At 38.3% G+C, this 23,448-nt stretch overlaps 1 protein-coding gene across 8 annotated transcripts in view; it reads left to right on the top strand.

Moving 5' to 3' along the window:
- The first annotated feature begins 2,871 nt into the window (after positions 1 to 2,871).
- The window catches only part of Mmp1 (Matrix metalloproteinase 1), a 29,347-nt gene continuing 8,770 nt past the window's right edge, over positions 2,872 to 23,448 (top strand). For 6 of the 8 annotated variants that reach the window (XM_032436618.2, XM_015174068.3, XM_070210370.1 and 3 more), the window contains exons 1-2: positions 7,433 to 7,945; positions 10,616 to 10,844. In XM_032436618.2, coding sequence (XP_032292509.1) covers positions 10,734 to 10,844 — 111 coding nt within the window. In that variant the 5' untranslated portion in view covers positions 7,433 to 7,945; positions 10,616 to 10,733. Of the gene's footprint in view, positions 3,233 to 4,173; positions 4,618 to 7,432; positions 7,946 to 10,615; positions 10,845 to 23,448 lie in introns of those variants that run through there. The other 2 variants (XM_015174066.3, XM_002048781.4) reach the window with 2 other exon arrangements.

A 23,448-nucleotide genomic window follows, 5' to 3' on the forward strand; every position in this document is an offset into this window, starting at 1 on the left:
GTGAATGTCAAAGTTTGTAATCCTTAGAACTCATTAGAGATATAAAAGTCCAGAATCGAATACCATTTGCCCGAGATATGCGAGCTAGAACTATGTAAATAGACTATTTCGAACTGCTCAAAAAATAAAGGGAAAAATCATTCGAGTAGTATAAAATTACCCAATATATTAGCTAAACCGACTTGATTAATGGGTAAACACGAATTGCTTTTAGAATTTCAACTAACTATTAAGTTGTAAACTAACGAGTATGTAAATGAAAGAGAATCAATGCGAGACATTGTCGAGGCGCATAAGAAACCTGGCTAATTGGCCAAGATCGTGTCGTGCTCTTATCACAAATCAATGAGGGGGCAGCGAAAGGGTGAGAGGGGGGGGGGGGGAAGTGAAGTGTGTGAATAATTAAACGGATATGCGGATATACTCATTAAATAGTCATACGCCCAGACGTATCTGCAGCAGATGCATTCTGATTTCTGTGTTCGAAATCGGAATCAGTTCGGGCTGGAAAATAGTTGGGAGCCAAGCTCGGATCAGGCCACGTGATCGGAGAGCCAAAATGTGTTGAGTGCATTCGAATTTGATGTTGAATGCATATTGAATTCGATTTCTATGTGCAACTGGTGTTAAATGACAGCTCTGGTCGTCGCGGAGGGTCAACATATTGACAACGACTTGAGATTCGCGTCTGAATTTAATAAGTTGTTCGCTGTCAAGTGCTTTTGGCTGCGCTTCAATGTTGCGCTAATTGGAAACAGACTCAAGCACAAGCTGTCTGAACCGCCCTCCCAGATCCCCTATCGTCTCTGTCCAGCTGCCAATCAGGCATCGAGTCATCCGTTCGCCAAGAACTGATCCGTCGCATCAAGAGCAGCAGCTGCTTTGCTTCGCTTGATCGAAAATCCAGCGATTCGCATTAAAAAATATGTTATCCAATTTCCCCAGCCCAAAAAAAAGTTTGTTTATTCAGATGTCGTCTGGTGTTTTTTTTTTGTTTTTTTTTTTTTGGGCGAAAGCATTACTCAAGACATTTCTGGGAATGTTTGGCTAGTCACTTGCCACATGAATTATATGTGCTTCATATTGATAGAGGCTCTCTGTCTGGGCTATTGTCATAAGCAAATGTTGTTATCCCATGATGCATCTGGGCGTGTCCTACGACCACAACACGTACCAGAGGAGCCAACACCGGGCCCAGAGCCGCCAGACAAAGGTGGCTCAGACACGCAGCCGAGCCAGAGTCAAGGTTAGGGGCTGACTGCATATCGAGTACCATGTTTATAAGGCAGACACCCTTTCATTAAGCTCTCAATTGCGCTTCAATTCAAGGTCAAGTTCCAGGCGTAACGGTAAATAAGTGATTCACATTTCACATTCATTTATTCACAATCTTGAAACGAAAGCGTACTTGAAAGTACGTTAACTGAACTTGGCTCAGAAAAATACCATTTGCAGTGAGAAGAAGTCGAAAAGAATGTTCTGTGACTTTTATTAGATTGCCAACAAAAGTTGCTGAAAGAAAAAGAAAACCCAAAACCATAATAGCAATAAAATTGAACAAAAGCAAACAAAAAAAACCCAAGTAAATCATTAAAGAATGATAAATCCTGTTTGAAAACATGATTTGTACGCCTAAAAGTATGCCAAAAAAAGCAGGGAAATGATTTAAATAAAGGGAATCGATTCTTAAAGACCGTAAAGAACTCCCACGCGCGCTTAAGCACCATAATAAACAGTTATAATAAAGGTGTCAAGCGAGTTTGACTCACATGAGAATCCATCAAAGAATACCTCTTAGAAACCATAGCGTATATATGGGGAGTGCCCGGCTGGCCATTTGATTTGTCTGCTGACTTCCTGGCTGGGCTGGGTTATTCATTGCAACTAAAATGCTTGGTTTATGCCGCATTTGTTTGATTCCAATATTGTATTATATGTTAAATAAATAAATGCGTTACAAAGGAGCCATTTAATGAGAAGAATAAGCAGCAGGAGGGTGACGAAGAAGAAGCAGCAGCAGCAGCAGCAGCTGAAGAAAAGTGGCATTCCTGCACGTCTGATTGTGTATAAATCAAAATATAAGAACAATATAAAATGAAATTTAGCAGCGACAACAACAACAGAACAACAACATTTGAGACTTTGAAACGGCGCGCATATCAAATGATTCAGCTCATGAACTTCAGACAGAGCCACAGATAAAGAGCGAGAGGGAGAGAACGAGAGAGAGAGAGAGAGAGAGAGATAGAGGGGGAGGAAGATTTCCAATGACCAATGCGTTGCGGTTTTGATACCGTTTTGATCAGCAGGAATCCAGCTCCAGTTCTTATCGAAAGTGCGTCAGAAATGAACAAAAATGAGTCAGTGCAGCGCTGCCTTAAAAGCTGCAGCAAATGGGGCGTGGCAGGAGTAAGAGGCTGGCTAAAGAGGAGGCTGCAGCAGCAGAACTAAGGCTAAGCGCTATTGTTTTAGCTTTGAGCTTGAGCTTTGCTGTTGTTGTAGTTGTTGTTGTTGTAGTTGTTGTTGTTGTAGTTGTTGTTGTTGCTTTGCATACTTCCCAAAACAAATGAGGAAGAGGCAAACACTACATTGAGGCATCCGTCTGACAGGGAAGGACGTCGACATCGACTGCGCCGCCGGCAGAGACGTCGGCGTTGACAGACTGATCCGATTGGATCGTCGTCGTTATTGTTGTTGTTGCTGCTGCTGCTGCTGCTGCTGCTGCTGCTGTTGTTGTTGTTGTTGTAACGCACCCCTTGATCCGGGCCATATAAAAGTATCTAAGCGCAGCGGCGTCGGCTTCAGTCTAGTTGCAAACTCGTGAAACTGAAACTGAAATTGAAACCCGACACTTTTTTTAGCTGCAGTGCGCGCGGTGCTTGAGCAAACAGTTTGCCCAGAGTTTGAGAACCCAAAACATATTCAAAAATTTATGCATACATATTTATCGCAAATACCAGCCCAACTGAGTGTATAAAAATTTAACTGTGACGCTTCCGGCACCGAAAAAAAAATACAAGAAGAAAATAAATAAAAAATAAAAGCAAAAAAAAAGCTTTTTTGTTTATTAGAGAGCTGTCGCTTTGAGCTAACAGCGTGAATCATCAAATAAAACGAGCGTTAACAGTGCGCTAACAGAGCTGCTAAGCTTAACAGCGCATAGATCAAGCCAAGAGGACTTTTTGGGCATTTTATTAAATTCCTTGCTTCTTGCACACAATTGAAACTTGAGGTAAGTACGCTGTTAACTCATAACGCTTTAAAGCAGCTCGAGAGCTTTTCAACTTTTCCGCTTTTGTTGTGGCCTGTTGCACGAGTCCCAATGGCAACTAACTTTTCTCTATGCCTGCGGCCAATTTGACCACACAAAGTGCCAGGAAATTATTTTCTAGATATTCCTATGAAAAAGCCAAGCACAAACGGCGTGTGTGTGTACGTCTGTCTGTCTGTGTGTGTGTGTGTGTGTGTATTTTATGTTTATTGTTAGTCGCGTGACTCGACGACAGCGACGTCGACGTCGACGCCGACGCCGAACTTGCGCCGTTCCAAATGCCGCCTGAACTATTATAATAAATAGAACATGGCAAAAAAAAACTAAACTTCTATATGACGACGTTTGTATACACTTACAAGAGCTCTTCGCTTTAAATTTGTTTGTAAATAACTGAAGCATTTCGATATGTTAAATTAGCAATACGTGTTAGTTGATGTTGCACAATTATAAACTAACATATTATAGTCTCGCCTTTCAGTTGGCACAAAAGCCTGTTAATAGTCAAAGGACTTTTAGTCTAGATAGTTTAATAAATGACGCCGAAAGCGGGTACAAAGTAGCAACACATATGCAAAGGTAGCACAGGTAATAGGTAATACTCGTACCATTAGAATTCACAACACACCGACACACACACACACGCACAGCGAAAGAGAGAGAGAGAGAGGGAGAGGAGTGTCGCCGGCATTTGTCGCGCCAAAGAAACGGCATAGACAAGTTAACAGCGCGTAATTCAGCCTGGCCAGGCCACCACGAATCAGCAACAGACAGAGCGAACGAGAGGGAGAGAGAGTGGAGAGAGAGGGGCGAGGGTGGAAGGGGGACAGGTAGCGAGAGCTAGCGCAAAGTCAACGCTGTGGCTAAACAACAAACGGGAGTCGCACACGGAACGTGCTGTGAAACGGTTCGCGTAATCCAAAGACGTCGCTTCACACGGCTCGATTTGAATTTGAATTCGAATACGAATTCGAGCTCGAACTCGAACTCGAATTTGATTTGATTTGTTGCTCCACCCACCTGGCGACATACGCATAGGCTGCCAGTTAAATTTCAAAACTGAACTTTATTAATTATTATCATAGAGTATACACAACTAGCTTTAACTGGCTGCCAAGTGAGAGTTAACCTTGTGCCCGCTGCCTAGTTCTTGAGTTATCAGTGCCTAATCAGCAATTGGCCAATCTAAGGGCCAGTCTGATAAGAGCCCAGCTAGGCAAACTTCCACACTGTGCAATATTTGCGCTGATTCTTATCGGAACTGGAAAGATTCACAGGCACGTGCCGCACTTTGGGGTACATAACATAAGTATATATCTCAGTCTGTGACTGCAACATTCGCTGCGGTAAGTTTTCTTCCTGCGGGCTAGGACCCGAAAAAAAAAAAAACCTGATGAGTCATGCTAGAAATATGCCCCAAACTAAACGAAACTGACTCAAGAAGTGCCAACAACTGTTTATGAATGATATTTTTGATGAATAATTATGATAAAGCAGATTAAAAGAACAACATATCATATCATATCAAGCAGCTAAGCAACAGAAACTTGGTTTAACTGAAAGTCTATAAATTAGCTTGCATAAAACTTGTCACTCATGGCATATCGAATAACTATATAAGCTATATAATTCACTTATCCTTTTCCAACACTTCCTGTTGCACAATCATATCTTTATTGCATTGCATAATTTATTGTATTCGATTGTTCTGCAAACATTAACAAATGCAGGCACGTAGGCATATTGTGTAAAATTCAAATTCAAATTCCAATTCAAATGCCAATAACAAACAATTTGAATTACGACTCGAACTGACCGTGACGTGATTAAGTTTAGAATCAGCAGCAACAATTAGCCTTATCGTTTAACGCATAAATGAATGTTATTTTATAATCGACAAAAAAAAGTAAAAAAAAAAAATGGTTATTATTTGAGCACAGTTCCATAGAGTTGCATACAGTTCATGCCGTATGGCAATGAACCAGCAACAGAAACGGCAGCAAGAACAGCTCCATGAATCGAAAGACAAATCTATAAATACGAGTACGATAAATAGTTGCCATTAAAAATATATAAAAACAAACAAAAGCCAGCAAGAGGCTCATAAATATTTCATTGTTCTTGTCAGAGATGAAACTACAAGAGATGACTTCGCGCAGGGGTCGAGGCAAGTTAGGGATAGGGCGGGATAGGGCGAGGTAGGGCGAGGTAGGGCCGGGCGTTGTACGACGACAACTGCAAGTTGTCAATGCCATAAAAGTAGGCAGGTCTCATACCAGTTCTTGAAGTTCTCGAGGCCCTCACTTGGCAGTCGCCAGTTGCCAGTTGCCAGTTGCCAGTTCTCCAGCTGTCAAGGAATCGCATATGCAATGCAACATTTTGTGGCGCTTTTGTTCTCTTTCTTCTGCTTCTTCTGGTTTCGTTCTGTTAATACAACAACTTAAGATTGACATAAAATCTGTGTACATTATTTTCACACATGTGCTGTCTTTCCATTTTGGTCACATTGCATCTCTGTAAATTTCCATTAGAGCTCCAATAAATTATACACATGTGCACAGATCATTTGCAGCTACTGTGATTGTTTACCAGCTCGTAAGTGTCTGGCACATTGGGCAATTTACTTACCCCCCTCCCCCCCTTCTCCACACAGCATCTGTTTATAGGCAAATTATCTGGAAATGGGCGACGTGCAAGGGGGAGGGGTATGGAGCGTTTGCTGACTCAGAACTTGATTCAGCCGATCTACGTAGACAGTGTTTAATAATTTTTCTCAATTGATGCTAATGGACAATGGGGTAAAAGCCAAATACACCAACACACACACACTCTATCTATCTACAAATACCACATTTATTAGGAAATCTAAGAAAATCAGGCGCATTTCCAATGACTAAAATCATATATGTAAACATGTGTATATAAGCACTTGATTAGCTTTGTGTGTCTAAAAAGTAAGAAGACTATAAAATAAAACTGGGCAGTCGACATGTGTAATACTCTACAACTGAGAAGTTGATTAGTTCTTTGACATATTCGCGATTCTAAAGAAACTCTTAAAAGAGCTGTAAGAAACAAACTCGTATTATTCTTTACACACAAAAAGAGAAATGTTTGGCCAGGATAAGATAAGTTAGGTTAAGGACGTATGTTTTTACGATATACAAATTATTTAGAAAGTGAGGTTAGGTAAGTTTACATATACGATATTGCATTTATTTAGGAAGTTAGGTTAAGGACGTATGTTTATACGATATAAAACCAATTTTAAATATTTGATATATTTTATACAACTTGTAATCATACAAATATTAGCAGAAGCAGCTAATTTAGCTACAAAGTCTATATACGTAACATACTAATATCTCAACTTCCTGCTTTGGATTTTATGAGGCAACCTCTGACATAGCTCAGCAGCAGAAACGTACAGACAAGGCGTGTGCCAGACAGGTGTTAATTGTCACACACACACACACACACATTCGCACACATCGCTTAGTCATGACTAATATTCATTGAGAAACGCAAAACCACAAACTGAAAGCAAACTGTGAAATCGAAAATCAATTTGAGATTCATTCATAAATTCGTGTATCGAGGGGTTTCCACGCCCACAACTGTAGCTAAAAGCAGGGCGCTAAAGAGTCACAAATTCATCGGAAATTGCACGAAATTTGCAAGAAACAGCAGCAGCAGCAGCAAACGGCAATAAATTGTCAAATGACAACGCAAGAAACTGTAAACTGTAAACTGTAAAAATGCAAATGAGTGGGGAGCAACAAAAACACTAAAGCGCGCGCTGAACAGTTAAAAGCTGCCGCTGCCTTTGCTGCTGCTGCTGCTGCTGCGGCTGCTGCTGCTACAAACGCGCACAGAGAGCATGACACATGTTGCGGCTTCCAAGAAATTCGCATTACTCATACGCACAGCAGAGCGCAGCTTAAGAGGTTTTAGCAGCAGCAGCAGCAGCAGCCGCAGCAACAGGTTTGACCAGCTACGGAATCCCCGCTGTTAAGCGTAACAGAGCGCTGCTATTTGTCAGCGCGTCGCTGTTAAGCGTGATGCGTGTGCGTGCGAAAGCTTTTGTTTTGTGCGCAACTGCGAAAAGCTTTCGCTGAGCGTTAAACGGCTCGCACTTTGTGATGCGCCGTTGGATCAGTTGAAAATTGCGCGCTGCTCTGTGCGGTTGTGTTTAGCGGCGAGTCACGAAATACGATAGAAACTTAATTAACTTAATATCAAAATAGAATTCAAATCGTAACAGTTGCAAGCATTCGAATTGAAAGCAAGTTTAAGTACGTAGTGTTTGCAAAGTGAACAAGTGCCGTTTTTTTAGACCGTTACAGTTGCATTTGTTGCGGAAATTGTCAGTACAGTGCCAGCAATTAGTGCATGTATCTTAGCAAAAAGAAGAAACAAAACAAAAGGATTGTCTTTAAACTGTGCACAAACAAATCATAAGTAAAGAGAAAGAAATACGTCAACGTCAACGCAAACGAAAAACGCCCACAATTAAGACAAACGCGCGTATTTAATTTATGCAACGAGCTAATTAATTAATTTGTCAAAGTGTTGCATGCGACGACAATCAGCCGAGGAACAAAGAGAGCAGCTGCAACTGCAACAACAACAACAACAACGGTTCATTGATCCACAGAGAGCCACAATTCCCATGTAAGCATCCATTCGGGCGATAAAACCCGAGACGAAATCTTATCTAAAAAAAAATGCGAAAAGAAAGAGAAATGAACTTGAATAAGCAGCAATTAAATATAATTAAACACCCTCCATTTATATTTGATTGAATACATTCACTTTTTTTCTTGTACGTGTGTGTGTGTGTGTGTGTGTGTGTGCCTGACTAACATCCATCGCGCCCCGCCTGTGCGTATCTCTAAGGTCAAGTTCTAAACCAAAATAATATTTATTGATGGAACGCTGGCCATTACAAATATTTGGTAATTCACAGCCCTGAAGCATAAATCGACGCCGCGCATATCTTATCAATGCGTAAATTCGTAAGCACTTTAACAAGTATTTGGAAAAGTGAACAAAAAAACAAGCTAAAAGAATTGCTGATAAGGCACGAGCACACACACACACACACACCGAGAATGAGAGTCATTGTGCAATGTGCCGCATCTTTCAGTTAAAAACAACGCAACTGGCCAACAAAAACTAGAAATGCTAACAAACGTCATAGATGCACTGAGCGAAAAAGTTGTTCAACTAGCGAAAAACTTTCAACAAATTGAAAAACATTTGAAAAATGTTGCAAAAGCAGCTGAGAATATATTTAAAGTCCAGAATTGTTCAGTTATTTGAATAGATTCTAAACGAGTTTCTCTCAGTGTAGCTGTCGCTAAACCTGTTGGCAAACAGTTCCAACTGCTAATTAGATGCCGCATAACCAAATCAACACAAGAGAAAGGCAAGAACAAAAAAAAAAAACATAATAAAAAAATGCCCAAATAATTTGCATATAAAATAAATATTATTTATATGAATCAGATTTAGTTGGAAAACTCGGTAAATATTAGCATAGGCGACTGAGTAGCACCTGCTACAAAAAAAAAAAAAAAACAACCTCCTGTCGATGACCCATATTACGTATACGTAACGTTGCGATATCAAATGCGATTTGTTGGCAAAAAAAACTCTGAACTCCTTACCGCAAATTGCGCGTATTGATTAAACAACAATGCAAAAGCTTTCATCGTTATAGCGACTATGACTACCCCTACCCCTATATATATATATATATATATGTGTACATATATCATATGAGTGTGTAGCCAAGCAGAGAGTAGCCAAATCGACAGCTTTAACCTTAAACCCGGCGCGGTGCGACCTTCAACCCGGCTGGCTGGCTAATTGCTCCCAATTTGACTGTTTATCTGTATATGTGTATGTTTTACTGGCAACACACATGATTTTCGCCTCAGTCAGAATGATAATACCCATGTCCACACAGAAATCCCCCGGGTGATTAGTCAATAGGAAAGACAACAATGTAAACAACTACAACAAAATGCAGACCTGTGCGTATCATACAGCAAATATTGTTTCTCCAGCTGCTTCCTCTTGCCACTTGGCACACCCAAAAAGAAGAAAAATAAATAAATAAATATATTTATAAGTTATTGTACCCTCTGCTGTTGTTGGCGGCGTTTACTTTTGGCTCTTGGCGTTGAAAACTGCGCGCCACTTGTCGTATACTTGATATCCCTTATCGCACGTCTGCTGATGTCACAGAATGCACTGCGCGAAAATGTTGCCAGGCTTGTTCAAGCTCTGACAGGAGAATATACAAATAGAAAGATATATATATATGTATATATAACAGGCATTAGAAAGGTGTGATTAGCAATTGTGGATTTGAGTAAATATTATAAGAAAAGTACTTAAATGTTGGGCGACAGATTAAATGAGGAGGTAAAGGTAAAAACAAGGTTGTTAAGTTACGAATATATATTAAAAAAAAAGTGAAAAACAAGAAACAACTTCCTTGTACATTTTCACAGCTTTCTTTTGTAGCGCTTTTTTTGTTGCTCTTTTTTTTGGGGTTGTCTCAAAATACAACTGTAACTCATATTTTAAGACCCACTGCATTGCCCGCTGCACCTGCCTGTTGCCGTGTGCCGTTAAGCCTGGCCAATAAAACAGTTATAACTCAAGTTTATAAGGCCATAAAGCAGCAGCTGTTAGTCCTGGCTTAAGCTCTTGTTTTCTTGGCTCTATCTGCTGCTGGAGATCAAGCAAAAACACATGTCGTATACCTAACGTGTGCCATAAAAAAATAATAAGAGAAAATAATGTAAAAGTATAGTTGCTATTTTTAGAAGGCATATCATATGTTCTCGGTGTAAATAAGTCTCAGCTAATATCTGTGCGGATCCTAGTGCAAATATTGGCCCGTCTAAATTTAGGCTGTAATTGGGCCTAGTCTAAATTTAAGTGCAAGTGTAGACAAATGTGAGACAGCCACATGACTGCGGCTGCAATCAACAACTAGCAACAACAACAGCAACAACAACAACAACAGCTGACACAGAAGACAACGTCAGCTACACACACACACACACAGACAAGTTCGTCCACAACTTGGCCACTTCCGTTAACCGTTCCAGGCCCATTTAGACCCAGTTACGGCTGCACTCTACCTGTTGGCAAAAGGGGTAGGAGGGGGTTGGTCGGTGTCACCCACTTCCGTTTGCCCTTTTGCACTTGGCCCATTTGATTGGCGCTGTCGCTGGCGGCCGCTTTTATGATTCTTCTACCTGGCTAATATCTTAATTGACCTTTTTTGCAATTCTATTTCTTTTTTTCTATTTCTATTTGCAGTGCGCAGTTGCTTTTACAAACTTCAGTCACGACTTGAAGTTCAAAGTGCGCCACAGACAACCGCAGACAAACTCACAACAACAACAACAACAATAGCTACAACAAGAACAGCAACAACATGTCCAACACCTGCCAAAGCTACGCATCCGTGTTCATAGTTCTAGGCACATTCCTAGCCATTCTGGTGGCGGCCCAGACTGCGCCCGTATCCACAACAACACAAGCTGAGGTAAGTGACAATGGAGGACAAGTGTCTAGGGTTGAGTCGAGTGTGAACAGAACAGAGAGAGAGAAAGAGAGAGAGAGAGAAAATATTAACCCAAAAGAGGGCCTTAAGAATGGGATGCGAGCCGAAATATATCGGAATAATCTAGATCTACACTGAAATGTTTTTCATTTTTGTTTAAGATTTTAAAATGAAAAGGTTGCCAAAGTCAGCATGGAAAATTGTAGTTTTCATAACATAATCTAAAGCAAATAGTTGGCATTTATTTGCCAAAATCAAATCATGTCCTCGAATAATGTGTTCTAATCAAAATTGAAGCTACGTGCTCATCATTAAACGGCATCTAACTATTAAATATGTAAATAATTGTAACTGCAATTTTGCTTGATTCTCTTAATTAAACTTGCATTCAATTATTGACAAATTTTCCATGCAATGCATAACAATTGCAAACTGTATAATTTACTAAATTAGACAGAGAGGGGAGAGTATTATATTATTATTTATTATTTTTTATTTTTTTTTTTTGCTTAAAAGTCATTAAATCAATTCAGAAATATAAAAGCGTTTAATCGCGCCGCAATTAAGAGACACTGCAAAAAATTAAGCAAGAGCATTGTCAAGGGCCAAACCAACTGGAGAGTGAACCCTTTATGGGTATTGCTGGCATACATATATATATATATATATATATATATATATATATATATATATATATATATATATATAATTAAGTTTTACACGTTAGGTTACTATAAAAAAATATATTTCAATTTATTATTTTCACTTAACGGCTACTTTTGTTGAGTACATTCAGATTTGCTTCCCGAATATGAACTGATTTATCTAACTGTTGCGGTCGCTTAGCAAACTTCGCTTTGAGAGAGTTTGAGTCAAAATTGAGTGAAGTTTGAGCTGCGTCAGCAATTATGCGTGGGATAGTACTCTGATGGGAACATTGACAGTGGCGTGATATTTAGGGTGAATTGTTTATGTCTACCAAAGGGGGACAGTTTGATCTTGACCAATGTCGATGTTATCACCAGGCTCTTTGTTTACAATATTAGAAATGTTTATAATTGTGCTTATGCTTATGTGCTAAGATATGTTAAAGGGTGGGTGCGACTATGGATATGTCACTCCCCCAACCATTAGAAAAGTGCCTGTCCTCAGGTGTTTAAGTTTGGATATAGTGTAACATTTTCTTCTTTTACAATTGGTATATCTCCTATTATTGTAGGTGTTTCTTCTACTTTGGGTTTTTTATATTTTATAATTAATTTCTTAGGTATGCTTTTGAACTTATATGTCAAATACAGTGTTAAACTTATTAATATGATTACAAATATGGTTATTGTAATTATCTGGAATACATTGTTAAATTTTGTATGTGCATTTATAATTTGTTTCGTTTGTACAAACGAAAGTGGTTCTAATTTTATAACATCATTGCTTACGTAAATGCTTTGAGTATAATCTAACATATTGTTTGAAATTGAAATTTCATTAATTTGCAATGAACAATTAAAGATTTTTATTATATTGTTTCCTTCTATTGTTATTTCGTTATTTATACAATTATGGTTTAATATAGTTTTTGGTAAATTCCAAGTTAAAATTATATTTGGTTCTATGTAGTTGATTTGAAAATTTTGCAAAATTTTAGTATAACTACATTCTGATGTTATTTGGTTTAAAATTCCTGTTAAACATTCATTATTAATTAATTTTTTTGTTTCTCTGCTATAAACTTTTTTATCTTGGGTAAAATATTTTTCATGAGCTATTTCTGTCAAAATATTATTATTTTCATCCGGGTATGGAATTATTTCGAATACCGGGCTTTTTATTATTTCTCGAGGAATATGGGATATTATCAGTATTTCGTTTGTATCTGATTTAAACCAAGTGGAAGTTTTTGTATTCAACAATTTCTCAGAATTAACATGCAACAAATAGTCATGTTTTAGTAATTTTGGGTTAAAAATTCCTAATCTTGTGAGCTGCATTCCCATCTCAATGTCTTCTATATATTCTGTAAAGTGTTGTAAGTTAAATATAAGGATATCTAATTTCTTTCCTTTTTGTTTCTCTTGATCTAGTTCGTTCATGATTTCTATTCCTTTGTTTATAGCTTCTATTATGTAATTTAATTCGTTAACCTGAACGCTGTTTTCTGCTAAGTTGCTTATTTTTTGTTCAATTTCTGCTTTGTCTTCTTGATTTAATGTTCCAAATAAGTATTTATATGCTGTTCCTACTATGTTAACTAAACCTCTTTTGCTACGTTTGGCTATTTTTAAGCCGTTTATTTCTCTGTTTAATTTTTCTACTAGGTATTCGATTTGTATAAGGTTATTGAATTCTTTACTTTGTTCAATTAAATTGTTAAAAGTTTCTTCGGTTTTTGTTGAGGTTATTTATTAGTTTTTCTTTATTAGCTTGAGTGTCATACTCTGGTGTACCTGCATATATGAATATGTCCGCTGGTGTTCTGTTAGTCGTTTTGTGCTTTGTTTTATGATTGTACGTGTAGAGTATAGTTTCAAATTTTGTAAGTTTATTTTCGACGTCTGAGTCGCTGTTAATGATTCTTAGTTTTTCGTTAACTGTCTTATGAAATCGTTCTACGTCGGATATACCGTTTTTACTAGTGGTTATATTAATATTTACTGCTTCTGATTTTAGCCATAATTGTAAAGCTGTGCACATAAAAGCTGAGTCTTTGTCTGCCTTTATTTCGATGGGTTTACCCATTTGGTTGAACACTTGTAATATAGCTCGTTTGGTTTCTAGCCAGTCTCTACTTTTTATTTCTATTAATGATGCAAATTTTGAATAGATATCAATGCAAGATAAAAATTGTTTATCTCCTACTATGTAAAAATCCATTACATATTTTTCTCGGATATTAGCGATTTCCGGAGTTATTTCGAAAGTTAATTTTGTATCTCTGTGTTCTGTTTTTGCGATGTTGCAAATCTCACATTCATTTATTAGATTTTGAATTAGATTTTGATAATCTGGGAAATAGTGGGTTTCTTTGAACCAATTGATAGTTTTTTCAATTCCTGGATGTAATAATTCTTTGTGCTTTTTTAATATTAATTCTTTGAATTCTGCGTATGTTTGAAGGTCTATTAATTTTGTACTAGTTTTCATTGCCTTTGTTGAATTATTCGGACTTATTATTTCTAAGTAGGCTTCTTGAAAAATTGGAAAATCTGCTTCGTTGTGGAAGTATAGCACACTTTTCTTTGTGCATAAGTATTCTTTTATTAATTCTTTGGCATGCGTATTAGTCATGTCTTTGTACGTAATTTTTATGTTGGTTTTGTGAAAGTAATTCGTAACTTTTGTTTCGTTCTCGGTTCCTTTTTCAAATTCTATTTGTCGATTATAATAATTAAGTGGTCTTTCTGTGATTTGTAAATGGTTACTGTTGTCTTCTTGAGCACTATGTATTGTTGCTCTTGTGCTAATTGTATCTTCGCCTAAGAAGTTTTCGTTTAATTGAATTCTGGACAGAGCATCTGCCACATAATTTTCTTTTCCTGGGACGTATTTAATTTGGAAATCAAACTCATTTAGCTTGATCTTCCACCTTTGTAATTTCATGTTAGGTTCTTTCATATTATTTAACCAGACGAGTGGTCTGTGATCACTAAGGATTTGAAATTGTCGACCAAAGAGATAGGACCTAAAGTATTTAGTGGCCCAAACGATTGCTAATAATTCTTTTTCAATCGTTGAATAATTTAACTCATGCTCGTTGAGAGTTCTACTTGCATAGCATATAGGCTTATGCTCTTGCGAAAGGACGGCCCCTATTGCCATATTACTCGCGTCTGTAGTTAATGAAAATGGTTTTTCGAAGTTAGGGTATATTAAAATTGGGTCGGATGTTATGAGTACTTTTAGCTTTTCAAACGCTAGCTCGTAGTCTCTGTCTTTTATATTGATTTTTGCTCCCTTTTTTAATTTAAGTGTTAATGGTTTTACTATATTAGCGAAATTTGGTATAAATTTCCTATAGAAACCACATAATCCTAGAAATGATTTAATTTCTTTTGGGGTTTTTGGAATTGGGAATTTGACAATTGCTTGTATCTTGTTGGGATTTGGTTTTATACCCTCAGTTGTGATGATGTGACCGAGAAATTCAGTTTCTTTTCTCATAAACTCGCATTTATCCAACTGTAGTTTTAAGTTAGCTTCTCTAAGCTTCTTAAATACCTTTTGTAGCGACAAAATGTGTTCCTCCAATGAAGTGGAAAAAATAATAATGTCGTCTAAGTAGACCAGACAATCTTTAAAAATTAAATCTTCTAAGAGATTGTTCATACAACGTTGGAACGTTGCAGGTGCATTCTTAAGACCAAATGGCATGCGAGTGTACTCGTAATGGCCATGTTTAGTCGAAAATGCGGTCTTGGGTATTGAACCAGGATCCATTTGGATTTGGTGGAAGCCTTTGGCTAGATCAATGGTTGTGAAATATTGACATTTTCCAAGTTTGTCTAATATTTCATCCATGATCGGGATAGGGTATTTATCATTAATAGTTAGTTCATTGAGATTGCGGTAATCTATGACTAACCGGAATTTTTGCTTTCCAGATGCATCGTTTTTCTTTGGAACGATTATTACTGGTGAGCAGTAAGGGGATTTGGATTTACGTATGATATTTTGTTTTATCATATCGCTTATTTGTTTATTTACTTCCTCATCGTATATTTGAGGATATTTGTATGGACGCTTGTAAATTGGGTCCTCATGTTTCGTTAGAATTTTGTGTTTAATTGTACTAGTGAAAGTCAAATTGTCACCTTCATGGTACTGGATATCACGAAATTCATGTAAAACTTTTTTTATTTTTTCTTTTTCTTCTGAGTTTAGGTGCTCTAGCCTAAACTCATTGTTTTCTATTAATTCATTATTAATAGCGAAGTTAAATGGTCTGTCCTCTGTTGAGGGTGGATCAAGGCACTCTTGTGCGGTCATGTCCTCTTCGACCTCTTCGTCATTATATCTAAAACAAAAGTTAAATTCTCCTAAGGTTACGGATCCTTGTGCATAGTCTATTTTTGCTTGACATGCCTCAAGGTATTCTCTCCCAATCAGAACATCATAATGCTCTGAGAAGTCGTGAATATAGAATTTTTGTTTGCTCGGACAAATTTTGCTTGCTCCTAATCGTATACTTTGTTTTAATTCAATAACACCATTTATGGTGTGAACCTTTAATGTTTCGTTGTAAACTGGAAAATTTAAGCGGTTTGTTTTCATTAGATTTATGGTTGAACCTGTGTCGATGACACATTTTAGAACTTCGTCATTCATAATCAATTTTATGAATGGATTTCTTCTGTTTGTTCCGAGGCTTGCTGATGAAAATTTTCGGATGTATCCATTTTCATCTGCCCACTGTTACTATCTCTTTGACGTTTAGTCGGAGGGTTTGGTGCATTCAAGCGTGAATGGGACTGATTTTGGTAGTTTAAGGGATTTTGGTATCTACCTTGACTTAATTTCTGTTGGAACTCGTGGTGAGCTTTCTGATTGTCTTCGGACTTATTATGCTGTTTATTTTGTGCGTGATAACTCTGATTCGTGTTGGAATAGCCACTTGAAATGGTGGTTGGGTTAGCATTTTGCTGATAATTTCCCATGTTCCTACGATTGTTATTTGGATTTCCCTGAACATTATTATTTTTAGGTTTTTCAGTAACGCTATTTTCATATAATCCCTCTCTTTGAGCTACTTGCTTTAGTTTTTGTGTCGACGTAATGTCGTGTCTGGCTAACATCATGAAAAGCCTATCTGGTAATTTTTTTGTAATAACATCTTTGATTGTGTTATTCATAGCATTTGTATAAAGGGTTGTATTGCTAGGTATATTTTCTAGTGCTAACTTATTTAAAATAACAAAAGATTTATTCTCGAGCTCCTCGATGAACTTACGGACGTTTCCTTGGTAATTCGTGTTGTATAAGCGTCGAAGGAGTTCTTCAAATGGTGTCTGCACTTTGTATTCTTCAATCAATGCGTTTCTCAGCTCCTGCCAAGTGTTGGCTGCTGTCCTTTGTGATATTCTCTGAGCATCTCCTGTGACTTGCAATTCGATGGCTCCGTATAAGATGCTATGTTGTCTAACATCTCGGGTTGGATACAGGTGTAGGATGTAATCTATCCTTTTAATGAAGGCGTTTAGTTGATCCGTTGATCCGTCAAAGCTTGGCACCTGTCTAAGTTGTGAAAGGGCCTGGTTGAGGTGTTGTTCTGATAATTCCATTGTCATCTTGGTGTAATACACTTTTTTTTGAATAGTTTTGAGTTTGTAGGTTTGAACTTTATTGTTCTTTGATTTTGCACTTTTATTTTAAGTTAAAGTTTGTGATGGATTATTGTGTAAATGTTTTTTTTTTTTTTTGTGTGTGTGTCTTAAAAAGACTCAGTAATAACGTATTGCAGGGATCAAACGATATGCAAAGCCAGTCGTTATTAACTGTAGTAGCTTTATTGCCCAAAGGGTCAATATTATTAAGCTACTAATGACCCGAAGGTTCTTGTGCGGATACGTATTCGAGAAAATTTTTATTACACTCCGACAACACTTTCGGTCGCGATTGTGCGTTAGATCTGGGAATTAATTATCCTTTAGCGATCTTTAATTTTTCCCGACGTATCCTACCGGCTGCGCCAATTAAGTTTTACACGTTAGGTTACTATAAAAAAATATATTTCAATTTATTATTTTCACTTAACGGCTACTTTTGTTGAGTACATTCAGATTTGCTTCCCGAATATGAACTGATTTATCTAACTGTTGCGGTCGCTTAGCAAACTTCGCTTTGAGAGAGTTTGAGTCAAAATTGAGTGAAGTTTGAGCTGCGTCAGCAATTATGCGTGGGATAGTACTCTGATGGGAACATTGACAGTGGCGTGATATTTAGGGTGAATTGTTTATGTCTACCAAAGGGGGACAGTTTGATCTTGACCAATGTCGATGTTATCACCAGGCTCTTTGTTTACAATATTAGAAATGTTTATAATTGTGCTTATGCTTATGTGCTAAGATATGTTAAAGGGTGGGTGCGACTATGGATATGTCACTATATATATATATATATTATAGATTTAACATATATCTAGATTTGCCGCATTTACTTCCGATTTGCTTGACAAAACTTGTGCAGATAATTGCTGCGCGTTGAGGCTAAATCTTGATAGCTATTGTCAATGCTATTGTTGTTCCTATATGACATAACACATATGATAAATATATATATATATATATGTGTTTATATATATACATGTATTTGTGCAGTGCATAGTCGGCTGCCTCTGCACACATGCAACTGGCTGCGCATGTTGTCAATTAATTCCAGTCACATCGACACGCAATGCATTCATCGCTTAACTCATATCGCATATCGCACATCGCATATCGCATATATCGCAAATATATATGTCTATATATATCGCCCATAGTTTTCCGACCTTAGCCTTCTGGCCAAGCGCTGTGCATAAATATTGCAGTAGCTGTTGCCCTTAGCCCTTTTCCCTTTCGCACTTCATGTGCATCGCATGCATTGAGCACAGATGCGAGATGCTTTTTGGGGCGGGGCTGTGGTCATGACATTGCATTACACATGATATTTGCCAGCATTGCATGTTTATGTCTAATAACTTTCAGACTAAATTGTCTGCATGACGGCAGATAAGCATTTATATAAAATATAATTGTCTAAGCTGAAACTTTGGGCAAGGCTCGCACAGAGAGCGCAAGGTACATGATAGAAAATAACATTTAATTTGCGCATGCTTAAAATTTAACTTCATGTTAAATTAGCCTAAAGTTCTTAATCGGATGATCTATTTGCTATTTGCCAGACGACAGGCATCGAGCTGCAACGAGTTGCAGCTTGCATGTCATTAATACGAGCTGGACTTAAGCTAAACTGAGCCTAATGAGTTCTACAAATCTTCAGAACAAATCTTAACAAATTGCAAGGCACGTGACTGGCTTCTGATGCTCAACAGGGTGGGGGTGGTGGTGGGGGTGGGTTGTGTGGCCCGTCAAGTCATTTATTCATTTCTCATGTTTCTGTTGCCGTTGCTGCTGGCGTTTGACAAGGCTGTCACGTTTTGCGGCACAAAGTGTTTTCTCCTGTTGCACGATTGCAATCTGCATAAATAATTAAGCAGCAAACAGCAGAAAAAAATGGCAATAGTAGTAGCAGGTGGAATCATAGTCCGAGTCCAGTTGTAGCCGCACCTTTTAATCAGTTGTCCGATGCGCTAAAAAAAAAGTAGTGTGAATTGTGCTGCATCATGTTCAGAACGTGTCCGCGACACAATTCAGTTCCTGCTTGGCCATCTACGGCGAGTGAAATGTAACGAGTATCGATATCGCAACTATCGATCAATTGTTGATGAACGATCGCACGCGCTGCTTAGAACCAAATAGAAAAAAAAAAAGATCGTCTTTGTCTCAATTCGATTTGACTAATTGATATGTTGAGCGCGTTTGCCAACAACTTGGCGGCCATTTAGCTGGCCAGTCGCCTAAAACGACGTCGCTAAATGCCGATCATGATGATCATGCTGTTAATAATGATGTTCATAGAACACATACGTCAACATTGTGCGCGTTCCATGTTTGTCTCGTTTCAATGCCAGACACAGACACAAACACACACACACAAACACAGCTGATAGCCAGCCATTGTTCTGGTCTGCGCCTCTCTCCGCGCTTCTCATTGTAACTTCTTCAAAGCTAAGCGCAATTGCTCAAGGCCTGCGTCTAGAGTCGTGGACCACACTCGACGAATCGTGTGCTTAAACTTTTTCTTAACAAGATATACAATAAATAAATGCTGTCTATTTATATCTACACATATTTAGCTCGTACTGCATTTAAATGAAGCAATTTTTTTCCGATAAAAAAACACAATTTATTCGTACTTTGCTGCGCTGCGCCAACTTTGATTAATATGTTTCGGCTGAGTCACTAAGAGCTACAAATTGTTAAGTTTCTTACTGTCGTCTACTGTCACCTGTCGCTTGACAAGTTGCATTACATTTTCGACCGATACAAATCAAACAAATTGACATCATTTTAACAAACAAAGCAGGAAGATAGGGGGTAAACTAAAACTGTTAGAGTGCATGATTCATTAGTGAATGCAGCATTATGATCGAGAGTGCAGCCCACCTTCAATAAATATTAACCCACAAAACGCGTCGCACAAAAGCCTCGCGTCATACGCTGCGTATACATAATCGACTGCTGTCAAGGGTTAATTGCGGCTCATTGGAGTGAGCTCAACCGCAGCAGCAAAAACAGCAGCAGCAGCGTCATCATCATCAGTCTTTTTTTTTTGTACCACTGGCCTAATTAAAACAGAGCTAAAGACCAACTTGGGCGCCCAACGTGGTGCGGCCAAAGTTTTGCCGCAATTGAAATTAAGTGCCAAAATAAAAACTGGTCTAAAACTAATATCCTACTTCGCTAATGACGTATTTGGCTAATTATAATTGTTAAGCCAGGCAACTTACTACTTCCTTTCCTCTTAAAAAAAAAAAAACTAAATTAAATAGCCAACCGAGTGAAAGTTGCCCAAGAAAATTCTACGTCTGCAGAATTTCGCGTGCGTCACGCAGCGCCCAGAGCAAGAAAAAACAGACTCAAGACTCCAGACCCGCCGCCGTCCAGCTAATCAATAACTTTAACAAAAAGCTTGCAAAAAAACATCGTGACTGGGAAAGTCAAGAAATAAATAGAAAAGTTTGATTGATTTGGGCAACAGCAGCTGCAAAAAAACAAAAAAAAAAAAAAAACGTACGCAAACAAAAAGTCACGTTGCGTGTGCGCGACCTTCAGGAGGTGTTAACAAAAGGATGCCCGTGTTTATGGCTAGAAAAAGCCGAACAGGTAAACAGCTAAAAAAAGCTAAACAGGATAACCTTGCCATTTTGTAAAGGCATATGCAAAAAGCAAATGTTAACAGCGCAAACAAATGATATTTGTGTGGCACATCCTTATAAAGCCGCATCAAAGGTCGCAAAAAACAAAACTAGTTGGAAACCTTTGCGGAAAAGTGTTTGACTAGGAAATACTTTGCACACGACTCCAAAGTACTTTTGACAAGGGACATATTTTTAGAATATGCTTGGTTATGGAATAAATAGCTGGGCGTATAACATTTCCGATATAGAACCCATTTAGAACCGATTATACTTTATTTTATAAAGCTGAACGTGTGTTTCCATTTCCTTGCTAATGCTCTCTTTCGCCTTTATCCTAGAGTACAGGGTAGCAAGACACCTGCATAAAAAATTAGCTGGAAACACAAAAACGAATCTCTTGCTGTTTTTTTTTTTTTGCTAGGCAACTTGTTTGCGATACCCCATTGGGAGTTTTGCATAAAACACTTGGGTTATCTTAAGATCGGGCGCTTATTTATCGCCCCAGCGAATTAACAGAGGGCAAAAAGTGCTGCGAAGACGCCCACAAAACCGACAGTTGGGCTAAATGTCAAATGGGAGTTATGGGAATTAGCAGCAGCTGACAAAGTTATTAGCCTGCATTTATGTATTATATACTTAAGGCTGGCAGCGAAATTGCGCAACTTTGCGGCAACATTTTAGCGGCTCATTTGGCCCAGTTTTGCCCCACACAAACCCATTTATGAGCCAGGCTTCGACTGCGACTTGGCTTCGCTTTTAATGATGTAATCATTAAGAGCAACACAAGCACACACAAACACAGTTGGCCAGTTGGCTAAACGAGTTGGTCAAGTTGGCAGATCTGTTGCCTGCATTCACTTTCTCGATGCGTTTTCTGAAATTAGGTCTAGGCTTAAATAGTTCGCGAGCGTTTCAAACAAACGGAAGTCATTGACCCCCGGCGCTGCTTGACCCAAATCGAGTTGGAAAATTTAAAGCGTCAGCAACGCACCCCAATGTACCTAGACCTAGACACGTATACACACACCCCACCCCCCAATCCCACACACACACAGAGACAAACACAAGCACAAACAAGCCACCCTCTGGCCCTCTTTGGCCGGGCAAATACAATTTTCTCATCAATTTCCGGTCAAGTGAAATGTGGAAAAAGCAGAGAGCGAGAGCGAGAGAGAGGAGAGGAGAAAAAGAAAAGCGAAGCTTGTTTATAATTTATGCATGTCCTGTTCTTGTTTGGCCGGAAATATATATATATAGAACGTACGAAGCTAGCTAACGCCCTTAAGTGGCGACCGGGCAGGGTCAAAACACGCCAACGAGGCGTTAACTACTGGTATTTACCGTAAATTTCGTCTGGGGTCAATGACTTAAAGGATTGCATTGTACAAATGGGAATTTTCATGAAATAAAGCTTATAATTCGCAAGCAGTTCAAGCCGGCAATCAAATCTTTAGATCGCATGCGAAACAATCAAAGAACTTTAAAGGTGAGCACTGGGCATACCTTGAGTGTGCACACACACACACACACACACTTTGCTATACAGTGAGTAACAAAAGTTTGTGCACACTTTTCTAGTTTGTTCAACTTTTTTTTTTATAACTTTTTTTTTTTGTGTACTGGCTTTGAAAATGCAAAGCCCTTTAGGCATTTCCTGCAAATGCCGCACGCCAGCTGCTGCTGCTGCTGCTGCTGCTGCCTGGCACAAGTTCAACTGCAGTGTTTGCGGGGGGCGCAGTGGGCGTGGCCAGTGAGCCAGTGAGCCGCTAAAGTAGGCAAAGAGGTCAGTCATAGACAAATGCCGAGTGCTCCCAGCTATGTTCACTTCAAGTATCTGCTTTGAGTACAATTTTGAGCTCCTTTAGAGCTGTTGACATTTCCATTTGCATATTGTGCAGCAGCAGCATGTGGCAGCATTGAAAATTGTTGCCACATTTGTTATTATATATAGAGTTTTTTTTTTTTTTTGTATTTCGTGGGCAATTCGTGTCAATGTCTCTGGTGTTTGTGTACTCGTTATAATCATAAATTGAAGTGCAATTTCAACGTGCGCTGATACGTGAACCCGCGCCAACTGTTTGCATTATAATTTTGTATAATTTACGTGCGCTGTCGACATTGTAATGCAAATAGAGCTCGATGGACGGCGACAGACAACGATAGGTCGATACCGATTACAGTTGCAGCTAGTCGGTTATCGATAGACTTATCGATCGAATCGCACTGCATCTTGTTTGATGTTGATGCACTTTAAATACAATAAACTTTAAACTTTCCTTACAGATTTTTAAACAAAAGATTCCCCAGACATGCTTTAATATATCGCTGTTATAGCTGATTATTCGATAACGATATGCAACCAGTCGGTTATCGATAGACTTATCGATCGATTTGTTATCCAACTAAACTGTTATCGATCAGCGTGTTGATTGCATGGCTATTTCATTTAATAAACTTTCTCTTATTAAAAGTGTTCACATATTTTTAAGCAAAAAATTCTCTTGATATGCTTTAATATATCATTGCACATTAAAAGCTCATTAATCGATAACGATTGTAGCGTCAATGTGGTGTTTGTTATCAATGTTCTAATAAGCTTTTAAATGTCTGTCTCTTTGAATTATATATGTA

This window comes from Drosophila virilis, chromosome 5, assembly GCF_030788295.1.
Source record: "Drosophila virilis strain 15010-1051.87 chromosome 5, Dvir_AGI_RSII-ME, whole genome shotgun sequence".
Classification (NCBI taxonomy): Eukaryota; Metazoa; Arthropoda; class Insecta; order Diptera; family Drosophilidae; genus Drosophila; species Drosophila virilis.